General features: G+C 34.3%; 1 protein-coding gene across 1 annotated transcript in view; it reads left to right on the top strand.

Annotated features, from left to right (window-relative positions):
* Nipped-A (Transcription-associated protein Nipped-A) overlaps nt 1-22,329 on the top strand; it is a 936,100-nt gene that overhangs the window by 214,490 nt on the left and 699,281 nt on the right. Inside the window, exons 16-17 of the mRNA XM_090393977.1 lie at nt 7,224-7,281; nt 21,972-22,025. Coding sequence (XP_090250103.1) covers nt 7,224-7,281; nt 21,972-22,025 — 112 coding nt within the window. The remainder of the gene's footprint in view (nt 1-7,223; nt 7,282-21,971; nt 22,026-22,329) is intronic.

Here is a 22,329-nt window from a genome sequence, read left to right as displayed (position 1 = left end):
AAAAAATTAGTTAAGAAATAAATGTATTTGTATGTACATGATATATTATTTTATTATGTAAGTACACATTATCATATAATATGGCAGAACAATGATTTATTTAATAATAATATAAAAATATGAAAAAAATATCCATTTTTACTATAAAGAATGAAATATATGTATAACAACTTATAAGATTTAAAAGAAATCTTAATATATTAAAATTTATTTAACCTAATGCGCTTATCAATAAAATCATTTATAACGCTATCAAAATTCAAATTTTTTGCAATTTCATTCTCTATAGATATTATTGCTAGGGACGACAAATGTTCTTGAGACATAGAAGATCGCAAATAGGTTTTTATTCATTTTAATTCGGAAAATGACCTCACCTTTCTGGTGATGCGACCGTAACTGGACTAGTCAATATTTTAAATGTCATAGTAATATTTGGATAAATATCCAAAAAATTTTTTGCAATTATGAATTTTGAAATATAAAAATATTTCAAATATTTTTCATATATAAAAAGGGAAATTTCATATATAAATAATTTCATATATAAAAAGGGAAATGGGTGCATCTTCTGGAACAATATTTCTAAAAATAATTAATTCACTGTAAAATTCAAATTCATCAATATCTGTATTTAATTTTTGATACAGCTGTTTGCAGCAAAATTTTAATTAATTTTCTGTCATTTTTCTTATTAATTCATCATCATCAGAGACAAATGTAAGAAAGTTAAACAGTGTGTAAAACTAGCTAAACAAAAGTCATGGGAGGACTTTGGCAAGAATATAGAAAATAAATATCAAGAAGGTTGCAAAATATTCTGGAGGTTGTTGAAGAAGCTTAGGAATGGAGGAAAGAGTGCTGTAAAAGGAGTTAGAGATGATAAAGGTGACATGAAAACAACAGAAAAAGATATCCTTGAAGTATGGAGTAATTACTTTGAAAAACTGCTAAATGAAACAAGCAGTGATAAAAAAAAAAAAAAAACACTGACCAGGCATGCAGTCAGGAATACATATCCATACTTGAAGTAGAAAAAGCCATCAAAGGCTTGAAATGTGGAAAGGCAGCAGGAGTAGATGATATTCGACCAGAAATGCTGAAGTATGGTGGTATAAAAGTCTTACAGTGGCTGCACTGCATAGTTCAGAAAGCCTGGACAGAGGGACGAATTCCCGATGATTGGAGTAGAGTTCTCCTAGTACCCATATATAAAAAGCGAAATAAAACAATGTGAGAATTACAGAGGTATTTCCCTACTGAGTGTTCCTGGCAAGATCTATGCCAGTATACTTCAGAAATGGTTGAGAAGAATTGTGGAAGAAAAGCTTGAAGTACAAGCTGGATTCAGGCCAAATAGAGGCTGTCAGGATCAGATCTTCACTTTACGACAAATAGTTGAGAAAGCATGGGAATATAACAAAGATCTGTATTTAAGTTTTGTCGATTTGGAAAAGGCATATGACAAGGTGCCAAGAGAGAAGCTATTCAATACGCTGCAGTTATATGGTGTCAATGGGGCATTATATCAAGCAATACTTAGTCTTTATTTGAGTTGTAAGTCAGCAGTTAGAATTGAAGGAAGTACAGGAAGATGGTTTAATGTTAAATCTGGTGTGAGACAAGGATGTACATTATCTCCTCTGTTATTCATTATCTATATGGATCACATTATGAAGGAAAGTGGTATTAAACCTGATATCAAAATTGGAGATGTTAATGTCAGCTCTTTGCTTTATGCAGATGATGTTATACTTCTAAATAAATCCGCCACAAGTCTGCAAGATTCTCTGACTAAATTGAATAGCTGTTGTAATAGATATGGCATGAAGGGCAGCAATAAAAAGACAAAGACAATGAAAATAGGCAGAATCATTGAAAATATCAACTGTTGTGAATGGAGAACCTGTGGAACAAGTGAAACATTTCAGCTACTTAGGCACAATTTTTACTGAAGATGGTAAATTAAATATAGAAATAGACAACAGAATCATCAAAGCTGGTATAGTGGGTAGTCAATTGAATAAATTCATATGGAATAAGAGAGAAATTAGTCGGAACACTAAATTAGCTGTATACAAGACAGTGTTCAAACCAGTTTTAACTTATGGATCTGAGAGCTGGGTCAGAAGTAAAACACTTGACCAAAGACTAGAGACCGCTGATATGAGAGTCCTGAGAAAGATTAGAGGCGTGAACAGATGGCATCAATGGCAATATCATATTAAAAATGAGGATATTAGGAAAGAACTTGACATTGTCAGATCATCCAGGAATGCATTAGCAGAGCTAATCTCAGGTGGTATGGTCACTTAAATAGAATGGGAGAGGAAAGATTAGCAAAACAAGTGTTCTCTGCCAGGTTGGCAGGAAAACGACCCAGAGGAAGACCAAGATATAGGTGGATTGATACGGTACAAAGTGCCTTAGACGATAAAAATATAAGATCTGATAATGTTAGAGTCTTGACAAGTAACAGACTGATTTGGAGGAAAATTGTAGATAGGAAGTTAGTAATGATGTAATTTTTTCATGTAGTACTGTCATATCCTGTACACCCCTTGAGGGTACATAGCAGGAATTTGATGATGATGATGATTATGAAATGCCTGATGAATCGCACATAGGTAATCACAAAGATAATTTCAGGATAAATTTATTTTTTGTAATTTTAGGTACTTCTCTGCAATCTGTCAAACAAAAGATTTGAATTGTATGAAATTCACCAAAAATCATTTGGATTTCTTTATGATATGAAATTAATAAGAAAAATGACAGAAAATGAATTAAAATTTTGCTGTAAACAGCTGTATCAAAAATTAAATACAGATATTGATGAATTTGAATTTTAGTGAATTAATTATTTTTAGAAATATTGTTCCAGAAGATGCACCCATTAATATTTTAAAATTCATAATTGCAAAAAATGTTTTGGATATTTATCCAAATATTACTATGACATTTAAAATATTGACTAGTCCAGTTATGGTCGCATCACCAGAAAGGTCAGGTCATTTTCCGAATTAAAATTAATAAAAACCTATTTGCGATCTTCTATGTCTCAAGAACGTTTGTCGTCCCTGGCAATAATATCTATAGAGTATGAAATTGCAAAAAATTTGAATTTTGATAGCGTTATAAATGATTTTATTGATAAGCACATTAGGTTAAATAAAATTTAATATATTAAGATTTCTTTTAAATCTTATAAGTTGTTATACATATATTTCAATCTTTATAGTAAAAATGGATATTTTTTTCATATTTTTATATTATTATTAAATAAATCATTGTTCTGGCATATTATATGATAATGTGTACTTACATAATAAAATAATATATCATGTACATACAAATACATTTATTTCTTAACAATTTTTTTTCTTTACTTAAATTGATGCTAAAGTGCATTCTTGTTTATTTATGTGCATAAATATTTTTAATATTTGATTTAATTAATTAACAAGATATTCTTCCATTTAAAATTTCCATAAATGTTACTAACTTTTAGGGGCCTCGATTTTCCATTTCGCACAGGGCCCCGCAAAATGTAGAAACGGCCCTTCGTAGTGGGTTCATAGAAGAAACATAAAAAAATTTGGATGCTGCTTTGGAAAATAGAAGAACACTCTTGAGATGCTTTGCCAGTTCGTCACTCCTCGCCTGCTACCCGCTTTTTTGCACAAAAAACAATTTAACTTTTGTCGAAAAGTTAAATTTCCTAGCATTTGTTGTTGAGCCATAGTTCTTTTGCAGTCCTACATTATTTCCTGATCTCGTTGTTTAAGTTCTTGTATTCAAGGTGATTTTTGTGTTTCTTTCTTTCCTCCATAATTTTCAGTATCTTGTCATTCATCCAGGGTTTACTCATCTTCTCAAATTTGGGAATTGTTTGTTTTACTGCCTTTTTTTTTTTATGCCCTCTTTAAATTTCTGCCATCTATCCTCAATCTCATTTTCAGGGTAAGGATACTTGGTGGAATCAGGAACGTTAACAGCAGTGGATTGTGCCAGTTCCTTTAAAAATTTATCTTGTATTTCTTGATTTTTAAGGAAGCCAAGATCATATTTTTCTATGTGTATAGGTTTCATTGTTTTCTTTAATTTTATTGCTGCTTTAATGACCACAGGGTTGTGGTCTGATCCAATATCAGTTCCCAGGTATGGTTTGGCTTGTAAGATGTTATTCAGGAATCTTTTTTTAATCATTATATAGTCATTCTGATTCCTAGAGGTGTCTCCGGGACTTTTCCACGTGTAAAGTCTTCTAGGAGGCTGGAGTATTAGTTATTACTCGATTGTTTTCTTCACAGAATTGTATTAATCTTTCTCCTCTTGGATTTCTATATCCCAGCCCCTGGTTTCCCATGCTGGAAGAGATCTTTTATGAGCCTACTTTAGCATTTAGATCTCCCATAATGATAGTTATGTCATCTGATTTAGCATTGTTAAGTGCATTTTGAATGCCTTCATAGAAACATTCTACATCTTCATCTGGGTAATCAAGAGTAGGTGCATATATTTAGACAATAAAAATATTACATGGTTGAGCTGTAGTTTTTAATTCAACTACTGTCACCTATGGGCCATAATCCAAGTAAGGATTGGGCAATCTTATTTTTTAGTACAAATGTTACTCCATTCCTATGGCTGTCTCCACATGAGTATATAATTGAATGACTCTTTCTGTTTATTTTTCCACTATTAGTCCACTTGACTTCATTGATTCCAGCAATGTCAATGTTCATTGCTTCGAGTTCTTGTATAGGATTATCTAACTTCCCAGCTTCATATAAGGTCCTTACATTTCAAGTTGCAAGCCTTAAGAGAAGATTCTTGGTTTGCAGACGTGAAGGATCAGGAGATACCATCCCTGGAGGGTTTAAGGTATCTTCTTCATATGCTATTTCATAGTATCTGTGTTACATTCTTCAGTTTCTTTCTCTTCTTCCCTGTAATGTTTCCAAGTGACACAAGTTGCAGAGGGTCCAACTATGTCTCTGTTGCTTAAATCTGACATGGTTCTCTGTTTCATGATTTACTATGGAAGGTTATGTGGTAAGGTTCCTGTCTCTTCCACAGTGACTGACCACATCTCTGTTTTGTCTCAGTGTGCCCGGACTATGTCACATAGTTTGCTCATTCCTTCATTTAGAAGGAATGACGTCAAAATTTAGAAAACTTTAGAAGTATAAACAGTTTATACTCCCTCTGGTAATGTGTTCCATAGGCTATGCCAAAGCTTTTGACTTTGGTCACATCAAAACAGCACATCAGATTATGTGGAATTATAGAAGAATGCACTAACAAGCAGGAATAAAGAGATTACTGTTCTCCCTTAAAAATCTTCAATAATTCTGCATTTGGACTACTGCATGCATATCTGGTTGCCTGAATTTCATGGGAATGAGTAAGTGGTGAAGTCGGATCAGAGGTAAATGACAAAGATTGTGGCAGGTCTATGGAATATTTGCTCTCTATGAGGGTAGATTGATGGAGTGTGGGTTTCAAAAACTAGTTGATAAACAAAAAAGAGAAGACATGATAAAACTTGTAAGTTATTAAAGGGGTTTTATAGGATTGACACTGAAGCCTTTTTTTCAGTATATGGCAGAAAGAAAGAGAACAAGTAGTTAGTCACCAGTGGAAGTTGTATAAGAGTGTGGCAAGGGTGTTAGGACTAGAATTTTTATTTGGAAGGCGGTTAATGGATGGAATGAGTTGCCAGAGGTGGTTATGAGTACTTCATCAGTGAATGAGTTTAAGAAGACGTATGATAGGTATTGTGTGAATAATGTTACTGTTTGAATAATTGATCTCCTCCGAATTCATAGAGATACCTCAATAATACTAATAATCTCGTATGCTGTCATTAGATCCTGTATTCATGTATTAAATAACTTCATGGCAGTGTTAGTTCCTTTGCATGTTTTCTTAATGCGTATGATGATATCTCATCCAGTTTAACAGCCTCATTAAAATCGAGCTTGCTTAATTTCAAACACTTTCTTTAATTTAAACAAACTTTAAACATTCCTAAACTGCTGGTATTTTTTTTTTTATTTTTTATTTTTTAAGAAGTCAGTCTCATATTCACCTGTCTCTCCCTTCTGCTAGTTGCATTACTTTAAAATTCCCTAGTATTTGTTGCTACTTCTGTTAATATCATTTGTCAGATTCTCCTTCTGCACTACATTGGTCACACCTTCCTTGTTGGCTATGATTTATTGTCCTTGTGCTGCTGAGAATCCTTTGGAAATATACAAATCATTCCATGTTTTGGTTTGCCTGTTTTGCATTATGAAAAACCCAAGTTTCTGGAAATCAGTTAAATCACCTTAAGTTTTAATTTACCTCTGCTAATGCCTTTTATTTCCTATAGGGAGTAGGCAAGCCTGTTTTAGCCCTGTCTGGCTTTTGGAGAGTGATGGGGGAAGTTCAATTTCCATCAGTATCAGAGATAGCTGATCTGAGACTACCACTAATTATGCACAGCACCAGTGAAGAGAGGTGGAAGACAAATGCTGCCATCTCATGGTCTCTAATCCTAACGCTATGTTTACTGTCTGAAATAGTGTGGATTCTATGTTCAATTTTCTTGAGTTTATGGGACAAAAATAAAAATTTCTGTGAAAAAACCTGCCTGCTTCTGCCAGAGATCACCCAGCTCAAGAAGTGGTTTAAAAAAAAGTGTAGACGAAGTTCCTCTAGTTGGCAACTAGAATAGTACTTAGGATGCTTTTTCTATAGATGGCCTGGTGCTGTGCACACATGCCACTTCCACTAAGCTACACTGGTAACAAGTTTGGATTCAAACAACCTTTATAAGGATTTTTTCATCTGAAAACTCTGACAGTGTCACATAATATCCTCCTTTTGATGTAAAACGAGTTTCTTTGTTACTTTTACAACACCTTGATAGTTGTCTTGTATATGTAACCTCATTGAAAGAAGATTTCAGAAATTGCAGATTATGCAGACTGTGTAAAATTTTGTACCCCACTTTGAAAAATTTAGATCAGTGATGAGTTTTCCTAGTAATGTATTCTTTTGATATGTGAACATAAGTACAATATAAATATTTAATGATCAGTCAGTTTGTTATTATTGGTATATTCACATATTCAGTATAGTGATTCTGATGTGTATTACTGTATAAAATGCTTTTTTTTTTTTTTTTTTTTTTTTTTTTTTTTTTTTTTTTTTTTTTTTTTAATAATCAGAATACAAACTGGTCGTTCAAAGGAAGAAAAGGAAGTACTGGAGCACTTTGCTGGTGTTGTATGTATTTTTTTTTTTTTTATATATATAAGAATTTAATGTTATTATTATAAATGAATATGTAGACTTAGGTGCTGCTTTACATTCATAATTAAATTCATTGGAATAAACACAAAATACAATTTTCCTCCAAATCAGTCTGTTACTTGTCAAGACTCTAACATTAATCAGATCTTATATTTCTATCGTCTATGGCACTATGTACCATATCAATCCACCTATATCTTGGTCTTTCCTGCCAACCTGGCAGAGAACACTTGTTTTGCTAATCTTTCCTCGCCCATTCTGTTTAAGTGACCATACCACCTGAGATCAGCTCTGCTAACGCATTACTGGATGCTGACAATGTCTAAGTTCTTTCCTAATATCCTCGTTTTTAATATGATATTGCCATCGATGCCACCTGTTCACACCTGTGATCTTTCTCAGAACTCTCATATCTGCAGTTGCTAGTCTTTGGTCAAGTGTTTTACTTCTGACCCAGCTCTCAGATCCATAAGTTAAAACTGGTTTGAATACTGTCTTGTTTACAGCTAATTTAGTGTTTCCAAATAATTTCTCTCTTATTCCATATGAATTTATTCAATTGACTTCCTACCATACCATCTTTGTTGATTCTGTTGTCTATTTCTATATTTAATTTACCATCTTCACTAAAAATTGTGCCTAAGTAGCTGAAATGTTTTACTTCTTCGACAGGTTCTCCATTCACAACACAGCTGACATTTTCAATGATTCTGCCTATTTTCATTGTCTTTGTCTTTTTATTGCTGACATTCATACCATATCTATTACAACAGTTATTCAATTTAGTCAGAGAATTTTGCAGACTTGTAGCGGATTTATTTAGAAGTATAACATCGTCCGCATAAAGCAAAGAGCTGACATTGGGTATCATTCTTCCAATATTTCATCTGTCACTGAGAGACATCTTCAGAAAAACAATATTAAAATTATAATTACACACACACACACACACACACACACACACACACACACACACACCATGTTAAATGAAAGAAATTAGACTATTTTAAAACCTTAAGTCCTATGAGGGGGTAACTTTTGTTGGTGCTATTGGATGGGAAGACTAAGAATTAGTTTCCCAATGGAAAGTTTAACCCATCCATATATATATAGATAAAGCTGGTCTTTTAAATCTGCTGCTGATTCTAAAAAAGAGTATTTCAAGTTTATTTAACGTGATCAAGCATAGTACTATATACTTGAATATAACTTGCACTTTTTCCCTCAAAATTATAAGTTAAAAAATGGCGGTGCAAGATAAATGCAGGGATTTTCAGAAACCAAAGTTTTTCTGGAAAAAACTAAATTTATATTTATACTTAAATCCCCAGTATTCATTATAATTTATAACCGCTCACATTGTTTATAAAATGAATACATTTAAATTTTAATTATCAACGTTATTTACGTGATTGCTGGTCAACTTCATCATGCAATATATTTGAATAACTTTAGCGACAATGCTTCTGTAATTAAATTAAAAAACAAATAGTTTCATATTGCTTGTCCTTTTATCATTTCAGAATCATAAGATCACCATGATTTAAAAAAAAAAAAAAAAATGAAAATGGGTATGACTTACCAGCAGACAACAATGGTATGCTGGTAGAGATAGTGAGCTATGAAGAAGTGCATATGATTGGTGAGGTCTTAATGAAAGATCATGTAACTCAACGGGAAGCTGACTATTGTTGAGTTGAAATGCTGATTCTCTTCAACCGAATTCGAAAGTATCTGAAACTGCCACAACATTCACTATTTCTTAAAGTTTTAAACTTTTTTCATGTGCAAGGTATATGTGAAACTGTTTTATATTTTTATTTTTATTATTATTATTTTTTTTTTTTTTGTAAAGTAAAATCGGGAGTGTGAGATATGTGAGGGCAAATTATATTTGAGTAAATACAGTAGTTTTTTTCCATTTTATCCTGTGTAAGGTTTTCAAGGCATGCTCAACTAGACCTGACTTACCATAGTTGTGGTGGTGCATGTATTTCTTGTGCTCACCAAGGTAGATGTTAGCAGATCTTCCATTTTGACTATAATATGATAAGCTGCAAGAATAATGAACCTTGTTAAAAAAAAAAAAAAAAAAAAACCCACTGGAACAGAGAGAGAGAGAGATGGGGTGGGGGACAGAATGGATCTTCAAATGAGATATAAAAGTAGTGCAGAGATCATCATCATCAAATTCCTAAGATGTACCCTCAAGGGGTGTACAAGATATGATAGTACTTCATGATAAATTTACCTCATTACTAACTTCCTATCTATAATTTTCTTCCAAATCAGTCTGTTACTTGTCAAGCCTCCAATATCATTATCAGATCTTATATTTCTGTCGTCTAAGGCACTTTGTACCATATCAATCCACCTATATCTTGGTCTTCCTCAGGGTCGTTTTCCTGCCAACCTGGTAGAGAACACTTGTTTTGCTAATCTTTCCTCGCCCATTCTGTTTAAGTGACCATACCACCTGAGATTAGCTCTGCTAACGCATTACTGGATGCTGACAATGTCAATTTCTTTCCTAATATCCTCGATTTTAATATGATATTGCCATCGATGCACCTGTTCACACCTCTAATCTTTCTCATGACTCTCATATCTGCAGTCTCTAGTCTTTGGTCAAGTGTTTTACTTCTGACCCACCTCTCAGATCCATAAGTTAAAACTGGTTTGAATACTGTCTTGTATACAGCTAATTTAGTGTTCCAACTAATTTCTCTCTTATTCCATATGAATTTATTCAATTGACTTCCTACCATACCAGCTTTGTTGATTCTGTTGTCTATTTCTATATTTAATTTACCATCTTCAGTAAAAATCGTGCCTAAGTAGCTGAAATGTTTTACTTGTTCCACAGGTTCTCCATTCACAACACAGTTGACATTTTCAATGATTCTGCCTATTTTCATTGTCTTTGTCTTTTTATTGCTGACCTTCATACCATATCTATTACAACAGTTATTCAATTTAGTCAGGGAATTTTGCAAGAGGAGGAAAGAGTAATGTGTCTGAGCCATGTGGCCAGATAGAGAACACATCATCGGTATATCTTCTATTAAGAAAAGCATGTTTTTGAAAAAGCTCCATATAAAAATGCAAGGAAGGGAAAGAGGGGGAGATCTCATGAATATATCTTTTTATCTGTTTATATAAGCTGTCCTTTCAAAGGGGGGGGGGGATATTAGTAAATAAGGAGGTGACATCAAAGCTTACCTTAATATGATTATTATTTAAAACTAAATTTTGAGATGAGTGGAATTTTTTAATTAAGTGTGGCTAATAAATGTAATTAAATATTTAGTTATCTGTTTCTCTCATAAAAAAAGGGAGAGTTAGTAGCATCTATTAGGGATGGATAGGGTATTTGGTTTATGAATATTAGGTGATCCATGTATCAAGGGGGGGGGATGTTCTAAAAGGAATCAAAAATGATAAAAGTGGCATTAAATAAGAAGGTAAAGATATTGCTAAATGAAACAAATAGCACAGGAAACATTCAAAAGGAATGCAATCCAGAGTATATATATCAATACTTGAGGGAGAAAAGCCATTAAAAACCTGAAATATGGTTTTTCAAAAAGGCAGCTGTAGAAGATCATATTTGACTTGAAATGCTCAATATAGAGGTAAGAAGTTTTACAGTGACTGCACTGCATAATTCAGAAAGCCTGGTCAGAGAGTTGAATTCCAGACAATTGGAGTGGAGCTCTCATATATATCTGATTTTTTGAAAAAAAGGGGAGTACAGCTGAATATGAGAATTAAAGAGGAATTCCCCTGCTGAAGTTTTCAGGTATGATTTATGCAACCATATTTGAGAAATGGACATTGTAGAAGGGAAACTTGGAGAAGTATCTCGGTTCAGACCAAATAGAGGTTGTCAGGATCAGATCTTCATTCTATGGTACATTATATCAAGCACGCACACACACACACACACACACTGGCGCTCCGTCCCCTGGCACCTACAGCCTCCCGATTTCCGGGCCGGTAAGACAAAAAAAAATGACATAAAAACGTTTCAAATTTCAGCTTATGTTTTTTATATATAGTCTAGTCCAGCGCTTCCCAAACTGTGGGCCGCGGCCCCCTTGGGAGCCGTAGGTTTTGTTCTGGGGGGGGGGCGTGAAATAATGAAAACAAATTTAAAATGTTTTAAGACTAAGTATATTTTTTTTTATTTTAAAAGAAACGTATTTAACTTTCTTTTTTCTTTTTTGTTATTTTTTATATTTTAATGGAAAAATTCACACATTGGTGTTGGTTCACAAACTTTGCTTCCTGCATATTTCGGCACTTAATGAATATTAGTAAATATTGCTTATTCATATGTTTCATTTCAAAGCAGTGGTTAATTGTATTTACTTCGAATGCTCTCCAAGGAAGCTCCAAATCTTCCTGTCCCTTTCATCACGCGTTCGTAATCAGGGACTGTTGATATTGACTTTATATACATATCGAAACTCGTTGTATATTATCACTGTCATCCGAGCTAGTTTTCTGTTACCAATAAAAGTTTCGCATATACCTCCCACATGAAAAAAGCTTAAACAAGTTCATGTGGGGAGATAGTAACTCGCTTGCAGTGGTAAACAACATGCCCTCCCTAAGAGCCACTATACTGCAGAGGCAATAAAAATAAGTACTTTTATTATGCCAGTGAATATAAGGTATGAGGAGTCTGTGTAATATATTTCTCAACAAATAGTGCAATTATAGATAACTGGGATAAAAACACACTAATTAATGAATCACATGTCCCCTTATACAGAAACTATGCTGTATAGACTGAAACAAAACCATATGTTGCATGGGCAAACACAGTATCTAACTAAAAACTATTGTTATTAATTAGATGTATGTGAGTTCGATTTCCCAAGGCAGCAATAAAATTCAACCGAACGTGTTAAAATTCGTAAAAGTGTTAAAACTAAGTAATATATATATATATATATATATATATATATATATATATAATGAATGTTATGGCAGTTTCACATATGGAATTCGGTTGAAGAGAGTTAGCATTTCAACTCAATTGTCAGCTATGCTTTTATCTTTTGGTTGTGCGATCTTTTGCTAATACCGCACCAATCATATGCACGTTTTAATAACCTGCCTTTGCTGTCTGTTTCGCGTTAGGCCTAATTACCGTAAAGGGAGAAAAGTCACAAAAGTGAAAAATGTTCCTGGTCCGGGGGATTCCCTTATTCAGGTAATATTCACTAATTTCATGTTATCAGTCTGTGGTGTGCCAGTATTGGTAAGTGGTGATATTATTTGATCTATTCTACATTAAAAAATTTAACCCTGAGATGGATAAGTGGTTGATAAAAAAAAAATAAAAAATCCCGCGAACAATCAGAAGAAGCAGAACAGACTAAAAAAAAAAGGGACAGTATTTCACATTTTACCAGAACAGCCCGCATCGTCTTCAGAACCAAATGGTAAGAGGCAAAAAATGTAATATATTTATTTGATTTTTGCAATATTCACTGTGTATGTTTTGTATTGGATATAAATACAATAAATATTATAATATATCTCTTATTCGATTTTTTTTTCGAGGGGGGCCGTGAAATATTTTAATTTTTGCAAAGGGGGCCCTGACATCCAGAAGTTTAGGAAGCACTGGTCTAGTCTATATTTGAATTGTAAATTTGCAGTTAGAGTTGAGGGTTTGACATTAAATCATGTGTGAGAAGGATGTGTATCATGTGCTCTGTTATTTGTCATTTTTATGGATCACTTATGAAGGAAGTGGCTATAAACCTGTTACCAAATTCAGAGGTGTTAAGTTTTAAAAGAGGTAAACCGTGAGTAGACATATCGGTACACAATAAAGAACGGAAAAAACTCACGTAGAAAGATTATTTATTAGTATAATTTTCGCCTGTGTGTCACAGGCATCTTCAGTACATTAAGCTCAAAATTAAACACTGACAATTCCGAAAAGCGCCACCTAAGTAGCTGGTGTAAGATAATTGAAAAGGTCAATAACTTTCCTTTAAAAAAAAAAAAAAAAAAAAAAAAAAAAAAAAAAAATTAATACATAGACGTAAGCCGTCGGATCTGTTTAAGTTAGGAGAATGAAGTAGAGTTTAACATGTTTCTTTATAAAGGCGTTCCATGAGAAACTGACTTTTGTGAAGAACTCTTGTCTTTCTCCAATGAACTCTGTGTCTAGTGAAGATGGCATGTTCAGAAAGTCCAGACTTTTCAGGTTTAAAGTATTCAATATAAGATTGGTGTTCTTCTAGCCGAATAGAGGCGGATCTTCCCGTTTGTCCGAAATAAGATAATCCACAAGAGCACGGAATCTGGTAGACACCTGGATGATTAAGATGTGGAAGCTTGTCCTTTGGAGAAGTGAGAAAGGTAAAAATTCTCGTGACAAGCTAAAACACAAATTTGAATCACTAGTCAGCTTACCTAGATCCAGTAATAATACTATTGATATAGATAAAGTAGTCATAAATGTTTCCAGACGTCCACTAACAGACTGTGAATGTTTTGTTTTATCAAAAGATTTGATTTCGCTGTTATGCCGAATAAGGTGCGAATTATGGATTTTTTTCATAACATAGACAGGGGGTATTCAATCCTTATCCCAAAAAACAGCCAACAGATTACGTTTTGAATGTGCACAAATTCTTTTTGATGCCAAGCCTCCTCGTCCTAATCTTTCTTACTCTGAGTTTAAAGCATTGAAATCACTGAAGAATAACAATAATTTAATAATTACGAAAGCTGATAAGGGGAAGGCTATAGTGATTCAAGATAGGAAGGAATATGAGAGAAAAATGTCTCTTTTACTTCGCAACTATTCAACTTATAGGCCTCTTACATCGGATCCTACCCGGAGTCAATTGAAGAGACTTAATTGTCTTATAGATAATGTATCTACATGGAATGAAGATCAAAAGAAAAAACTTAAACCTTCTTCGGTCGTCCACCTAGATTGTATGGTCTTCCAAAAGTTCATAAACCAGGCATTCCGTTGAGACCGGTCGTAGATTGTATAGGTTTCCCCACTTACAAAATCTCAAAATTTTTATCAAATTTACTCTCCTCTTCCACTAGAAGAACTGATACTTATATAAAAAATACTTTGGATTTCAAAAATAAAATTTCAGATCTTCATTTGGACGTTTCTGATATCATGATCAGTTTAGATGTTGTTTCTTTATTTACAAATGTGCCTCTTTTGAAAAGTATTGAATTACTACAACAGGAATTTCCTTCGGACATTGTAAACTTATTTTTGATTTTGTAATAAATTCTGGTTATTTTTCCTTTAAAAATAAGTTGTATCAACAAATTGAAGGAACAGCAATGGGTAATCCTCTTTCTCCTGCTATCTCCAATTTCTTTATGGAACATTTTGAACAACGTATCTTTGACGATATTTCTCCCAGACCTACACATTGGTTCAGATATGTCGATGACATTTTTGCTGTATGGAATGGTTTTTCTGATGAACTTCAACAATTTCTCACTAAGTTAAACGCATTTCATCCTAGGATCAAGTTTACCCTAGAAGTAGAATCAAATAAGCAGTTAGCCTTTTTAGATCTTCTAATTCTTCGCCTACCAGATGGTAACCTACATTTCTCAGTTTATAGAAAGAAGACTCGTGCAGGCCAGTATATCCATGCGGAATCTCATCACCATCCCAGTCAAAAGGCAGGAACTATTAAAACACTGGTTCATCGGGCCCACTCCTTTTGTTCTACAGACGATCTTTTATAGAAAGAACTACAATACATAACTTCTTCCTTTTTATCTAATGGTTATAAGAATTGCTTCATTAAAAGAACTTTGAGTAGTTTTAATGTCTTCCTCTTCAAACACAGAGGAAATAACGTGCATTACTATCCCTTATGTACAAGGCATCAGTGAACGTATAGCAAAAGTTTTAAAACCACTGAATATTTTTGTTGCCTTTCGACCGTTTAGAAAAGTCTCCACCTTTCTCACTTCTCCTAAGGACAAGCTTCCACATCTTAATCATCCAGGTGTCTACCAGATTCCGTGCTCTTGTGGATTATCTTATTTCGGACAAACGGGAAGATCCGCCTCTATTCGGCTAGAAGAACAATCTTATATTGAATACTTTAAACCTGAAAAGTCTGAACTTGCAGAACATGCCATCTTCACTAGACACAGAGTTCATTGGAGAAAGACAAGAGTTCTTCACAAAAGTCAGTTTCTCATGGAACGCCTTTATAAAGAAACATGTGAAACTCTACTTCATTCTCCTAACTTAAACAGATCCGACGGCTTATGTCTGTCCCCTTTATGGGAAATAGTACTTTACAAATCAGCTAATCTTTCCTAATTTTTTATTGTATTAATTTTTTTTTTAAGGAAAGTTATTGACCTTTTTAGTTATCTTACACCAGCTACTTAGGTGGCGCTTTTTGGAATTGTCAGTTAGTGTTTAATTTTGAGCTTAATGTACTGAAGATGCCTGTGACACACAGGCAAAAATTATACTAATAAATAATCTTTCTACGTGAGGTTTTTCAGAGGTGTTGATTTCAGCTCTTTGCTTTATGTAGATGATGTTATGCTCCTAAATAAATCCAGTACAGTTCTGCAGGATTCTCTAAGTGTAATAAAAATGATAAATCCTATGAAAAATAGGCAGGAATCATTGGAAGCATCAACTGCATCTGGAATGGCAAACCTATAAAACATGTAAAATAATTCAGTGACTTAGGCATGATTTTCAGTGAAGATGGCAAACTAAATCTGGAAGTAGTCAACAGAATTAGCAAAGTTGGTGTGGTAAAAGTCAACTGAATAAATTTATATGGAATAAAAAAGAAATTAGTCACATTCGATAAGCTGTATACATGTGTACATGACAGTATTCAAACAGAGTTTAACTTATGAATATCGGAGTAGGATTAGAAATAAAACCTTTGATCCAAAACTCGAGAGACCACAGATATAAAAGTTCTGAGATAGATTAGGGGAGGAGATTACTGGCACCAGAATCATATTAAAAATGGTGAATATTAGGAACGAACTTAATATTGTTAGCATTATTGAGTACGTGAGCATAGCTAACCCCAGGTGATATGGTCACTTAAACAGAATGAGTGAGAGAAAATTTTTTTTTACTACAATAGCAATTAAAAGGCCTTTTGAGGAAGATCAAGATCTACTGACAGATAACAGATTAATTTGGAGGAAAATTGTTGATAGGACGTTAGTAATGATATAAACTTTTCTTGTAGCACCATCATAATATCCTAATTTCCTTCTTCTTACACTGAGTGCATATCAGGAATTTGATAATGACACCACTTTCAAACCAAACATCCAGCGAGCAACCTTTATCCATTCTCCAAATTACAACCTTTATTCACGTTCACATCATCGATTATATAAAGTTCCATGAGTCTGCAGTATTGCTTGCTTTGGTCATATTAGTAGTTCGGTTAACATCTGCCTCGAAGAACACAAAAACTACACTATCTATCAATAATTGTCCAGACACCCATGTTATTTGAAGTTATGGAACTTTCCAGGTTTGTTAATAACATAAAATCCAGTGAACAGAGTACTTCATTGTAGCAGTTGAATACAGGTGGTATGGCAACACGATGTAAACTCCGCAACTTCAAGATAGGTATCATTGTGGGCTGTCACATTGGTGGCATGTGCAGATATGCCATTGCTGCTCAGCTGAAGCATCGAAAAATCAACGGTTGGTCATGTGATCAAGAAATGGAGACGTTCTGGCATCACTAGTGCAGGAAAACAACCAGGGCACTTCCATAAATGACTGACAATGACAGGAGAATGTTAAAACAGGTAGCATGCAAAAACTGGCTAAAATTGGTACAAACTATCCATGATGAGTTCCAGAGTGCCAGTAACACCATGACGAATACTGTACGAAAAGAACTCCATTTACTGAGTTTCCACAGAAGGTCAGCAGCACACGGGCCAGACATCACAACAACGAATAAGGTGGCTCATCTGGCCTATCACAAAGTGCATGTGAACTGGACAATTGACCAATGGAAAATGGTACTCTGGAGCAATGAATCAAGGTTTGCCTCTTTCCAGTTTGATGGTGTGGAGGCAGCCTGATGAACACTTGTTACAATAGTGTTGTACCCACAGTAAAGTTTGATGGTGGAGGGATAATGGTGTGGGGATGCATTCAACTGATTTGGAGTGGAACCACCGGTCGTTATCCATGGTTCCACGAAGGCAGCTAAGTACCTTCACATTCTGGATAATCAAGTGTGCTGTCTACACTATGGAGTTTTTATGGAACGGACCCGTGTTACTATCAAGATGACAATGTCCCATGCCACGAAGCTGCAGCTGTTATGGAATGGTATGAAGAGATGAGTGTTAAACGACTGCCCTGGCCTGTGCAGAGTTCTGACCTCAACTTTATCGAACACCTGTGGGATGAATTAGAGTAGTGATTGAGATCCAGAGCAACATATCCTCGATCTGTTGCTGAACTCAGTGCTGCTTTGATGGAGAAATGGAGAGAAATTCCACCTGATGTCTGCCACACATTGGTGGAAAGCCTCTCTCAAAGGGTGCAAGAGCTGAACAAAACCAAAGGTGGACATACTCGATATTAGGGTTTGCCTGTTGTAAAATTGCTAAAGTGTTTGGATAATTATTGTTAGATAGGAGTACTTTCATTCTCATTATTATGATAAGTCAGAACTGGGAGGCCACATTCTGGATAACTGCAGCATTAAATAAGAGACAGCAGTGTTGTTCAAAAAAAGACACTACAGCTGTGAGAAACTCTCCTAGGTCTTTGGTAAATTAATCAAGCCATAATTACTGAGGTGAGGGATGTGTTTCACGGCAGATGTGATTCTAAAAAAAAAAAGAGACAGCAGTGTTGTTCAAAAAAGTCACTACAGCTGTGAGAAACTATTTTTTTAGAATCACATCCCTAACCTCAGTAATTATGGCTTGATTAATTTACCAAAGACCTAGGAGACGGTCATTAGCCCACATGTAGCTTGATTTTTACAGAATTAATCTTTTATCCATCCTGCAGAAGTCACTATGATAAGGCATTCTGGCATTGCTTTCTTTTCAGTAAATTCAATTTTATCAGCTCATGTCTTGGACAACGAAGATATTATTTCTTCTGTTTTTGTGGCAGCATTTCCTTTTTGTCAACACACACACACACACACACACACACACACATTCATCATCTATATGGATTACATTATGAAAGAAAGTGGTATTAGGCCTCTTATTAGAATTGGAAATATCAAACTTAGCTCTTTGCTTTATGCAGATGATGTTGTACTCCTAAATACATCTGGTGCAAGTCTTCAGGATTCTCTAACTAAATTGAATAACAGTGATAACAAATTTGGCATGAAAATCAGCAATAAAAAGAGAGCAAAACTATGAAAAAAGGTAGGCACATAGAAAACTTCAGCTGCATTCTGAATGGAAATCCTATAGAACAAGTGAAATATATCTGCTATTTAGGCACAGTGTTTAGTGAAGATGGCAGATTAAATCTGGAAATAGATAATAGAATAAGTAAAACTGGTAGCCAGCTGAATAAATTTATATGGAATGAGAGAGAAATTAGCCATGTCATCCAACTAGCAGTACACAAGACAGTGTTCAAACCAGTTTTGGGTTATGGATCTGAGGTTAGAAATAAAGCACTTGATCAAAGATTATAGACTGCAGATATTGAGGGTTTTGAGAAGAATTATGGGAGTGAACCAATGAAATCTTACTAAAAATGAAGATATTAGAAAGGAACTATTATCAGCAAAAATGTGTCAGCATAGTTAATCTGTGGTGGCCACTTAAATAGAATGGGTGAGTAACAAAATAAGTGTTTGTTGACAAGATGGCAGGAAAGAGACCAGAGGAAGACCAAGTTCTAGGTGGATTGATTCAGACATAAGTGGCTTAGAAGCAGGAAATGTTGAAATGACATTATTGAAGTGCTCACAAGTAAGACTGATTTTGTGGAAAATTGTTGATAGGAGATTTTTAATAATGTAAACTTAATCATATAGTGCTGTCATAGTAACCTGAACACCCATTGAGGGTACAAATCAGGTAAGTGATGATAATGATTATGATGATATATGGTTAACAGTAAATGTATAAGGAAAACTGGATAACTTGCATATTCTCCCTTTTCATTCTTATAAATCAAAATATATTTTGTCAAAGCCCATTACAAACATTAATAGGATATTCAGTTTTATCTGCTCATGTCTTTGTGGAAGAGAATAATGTTGTCTTCCACAAAGATGTCTTAAGGTTGTCTGCACTTTCCCTCGTGTTCTCTGCAGCAGAATACTGGACCCCTGTCTGGGAAAGAAGTGCACACTAACATTATAGATATCCAGCTAAACTCTACCATGCACACGATTAGTGGGATACCGAGAAGCACTCCACTGGCTGCCTGTCCTATCTAACATTGCTCCACCAAGTATATGGAGAAAAAAAGCCTAGATTAAAGTATTTAATAAAATAATGAGCAACCCGCTCCTGCCCCTGCACCCGACTCTCACAAATTCACCTAATCTTTGCCTAAAATCAGAAACTCTTTCTGGTCTGTGGACAAACTCTCTTCAGCTGCCTTACCATCAACATCTGACATGTGGAGAGAAGACTGGCCCAACAATCTCCCAGTAAATGGTTTCCTGGTTGGAGATCCCTGTGCTCCACAGCTTGGTTTTGCCCTTCCTAGGAAGATTTGGTCATCCATCAACAGGATAAGAACTAACCAGGGCAGATGTGGCTACCTACTACATATATGGAAACTGTCAGACCATCCCTCATTGTGACTGTTCCCCCTGTGGACCAGACAATCACGCATATTGTGAATGACTGCCCAAGGCACCAATTTCACATTGGGAGCCTCTAGGACATCCACGAGGTGACAGATGTCCTAGAGGACATCAGACCACCCCTCATTGTGACTGTTCCCCCTGTGGACCAGACAATCGCTCGTATTGTAAATGACTGCCCAAGGCACCAATTTCGCGTTGGGAGCCTCTAGGACATCCACGAGGTGACAGATGAGGCTCTGGATTGGCTTTCTGGTCTGGACATTGTCCTCTAGCTGCTCTTGCCATAAGAATAAATAAATAAGACCAATTAAAAAAAAAAAAATCAGTTTTGCACTCTACAAGAGACAGATTGGCACTTTATATATATTTTCTTGAAATCTGCTATATTTCGTATTCCCGTAAAATAACTTTGTCTTTTACTGATTAGATTACTGAGTAGAAAAGTCATCAGTTTATTAAAATGAGGTTTAGCACATCTTGTAGACTGTTTTATTATTGTGTTTAAGTGTATTTGTATTAGTCTTTGAAGACTGAGGGCTTCACCTGATTGCAGTATTTGTAAGCACATGCTTCCATGTTGTTGAAAAACATTTGTATTAATTTCTTGTAAAATATCTTTGAATTTCATAACAATGAGTGTTTGCTAATCTGAAAGTTATGAGATTGTTTGGTTTCAGAAATTTGATTTAGTTGCAGTAGCTTACTTACAGATTAGCAGTAAACCAAAATTGCAACTAGGATTGAAAAGTTAACATTGCTGTTCAACTACAGTATGACAGAATGCACATGCATGCACACATGGTATTAGTGAAACAGTAGTCAAAAATGTGTGCCATCACTAAGTTAAAGAAAAAAAAAGCATTGTTATTTGTCATAAAATTATCACTGAAACAACTGAAAAGAAACAACATGGTGCTCTGTTAAATCTATCCTCAGTAAGTATACTAACTACTGGAAGAATGGATAAACTTGACAAACTGTTACTGGAATTAAAAGAAATCTTTAGATTGGTTTATCTGGTTATTTAGATTAATCACCAAGCAATTATTATCATGAAATACAAGCATATTATGCTTTTCACTTAGGTATGCATTCATATTCTAGTTTGTCTGTTTCACAGGAATAAAAATCTAGATCAGTAGGAAGACAAAATAATCTTGCCATTTCCATCCGTGTAACTTACTTTGCTTATAAAATGGTGTAGGAAATTCTTATTCCTGTTATCAGTGATCCACAGTAAGAGCACTTTATACTGTGATGTTTTTCAGAACAAAGAAAGAGGGTTCAAATGAAATTCTGATTATTTGCCATAATCAAAGATATCTTGCAATCTTTTTTTTATAGCATGGGTTTGTAACCCCTCCCCCCCAAACAAACCAATATATGCAGGGTGATCAGAATTAAAGTATCCCTGTTTAAGACCTTGTGGAGCTAACCTATCGATCCAAATGCTGTGAAATTTTGCAAAAAAAATACATTTTTGCAAAATTTGTGAATTTAGGAACTCCTTTTTGTCTCAAATATTCTTTCTGTATGATGCACAATGTATTCCTGCAAATTTTGCAGTATTTGGTGGTGCTCCAGAAGGCTTTAAACAAGGATACTTTATTTTAATCACCCTGTGTGTGTATTTCATTTGAGCTAAAATAAAAAAAAAAGAAAAAAAAATCTATTTGTTAAAATTGACTTGGATTGATATAAAAATTTTTGACCATTATTGATCTTGATGCAGAATCATTTGTTATAATTATTTGTCCATATATTTCACTGTTTTGTGCAGGATTTCTAAAGCTTTTTATTTTAATCTTCTTTTAGTTCACCATGATGAATCCTTTGACTTTCAGAGAAGTTTTCTCCACGACTATTGAAGTAAGCAGTTTGTGTACATTCATAAAAAGTTCTTGTTTTATTGTAATTCTTATTATACTTATTTAGTCAGATTTACTTTCTTAATTACACAATGACAATGCATTATAATTTAGCAAAATATAGTTGTTTATTTATTCATTTTCTTATTATGGGTTTGGTAGAAGAAATGGCAGTGTTTTTTCCCCTTACAAGATACTCTAGTCTTGTTCTTGCAAAATATGCAAGAACGAAACCTAATTCATTGATCAACCTAATGCACCAGTATGACATAAGTAAAAAAATTCCATTGTTGTTCATTGTGGTG

Source organism: Typopeltis vanoorti, chromosome 6, assembly GCF_054136105.1.
Source record: "Typopeltis vanoorti isolate ZY-2024b chromosome 6, IOZ_Tvanoo_1.0, whole genome shotgun sequence".
Taxonomy (NCBI): Eukaryota; Metazoa; Arthropoda; class Arachnida; order Uropygi; family Thelyphonidae; genus Typopeltis; species Typopeltis vanoorti.
The sequence above is the reverse complement of the archived record's forward strand: the minus strand, read 5'-3'. Positions and strand labels throughout refer to the sequence as shown.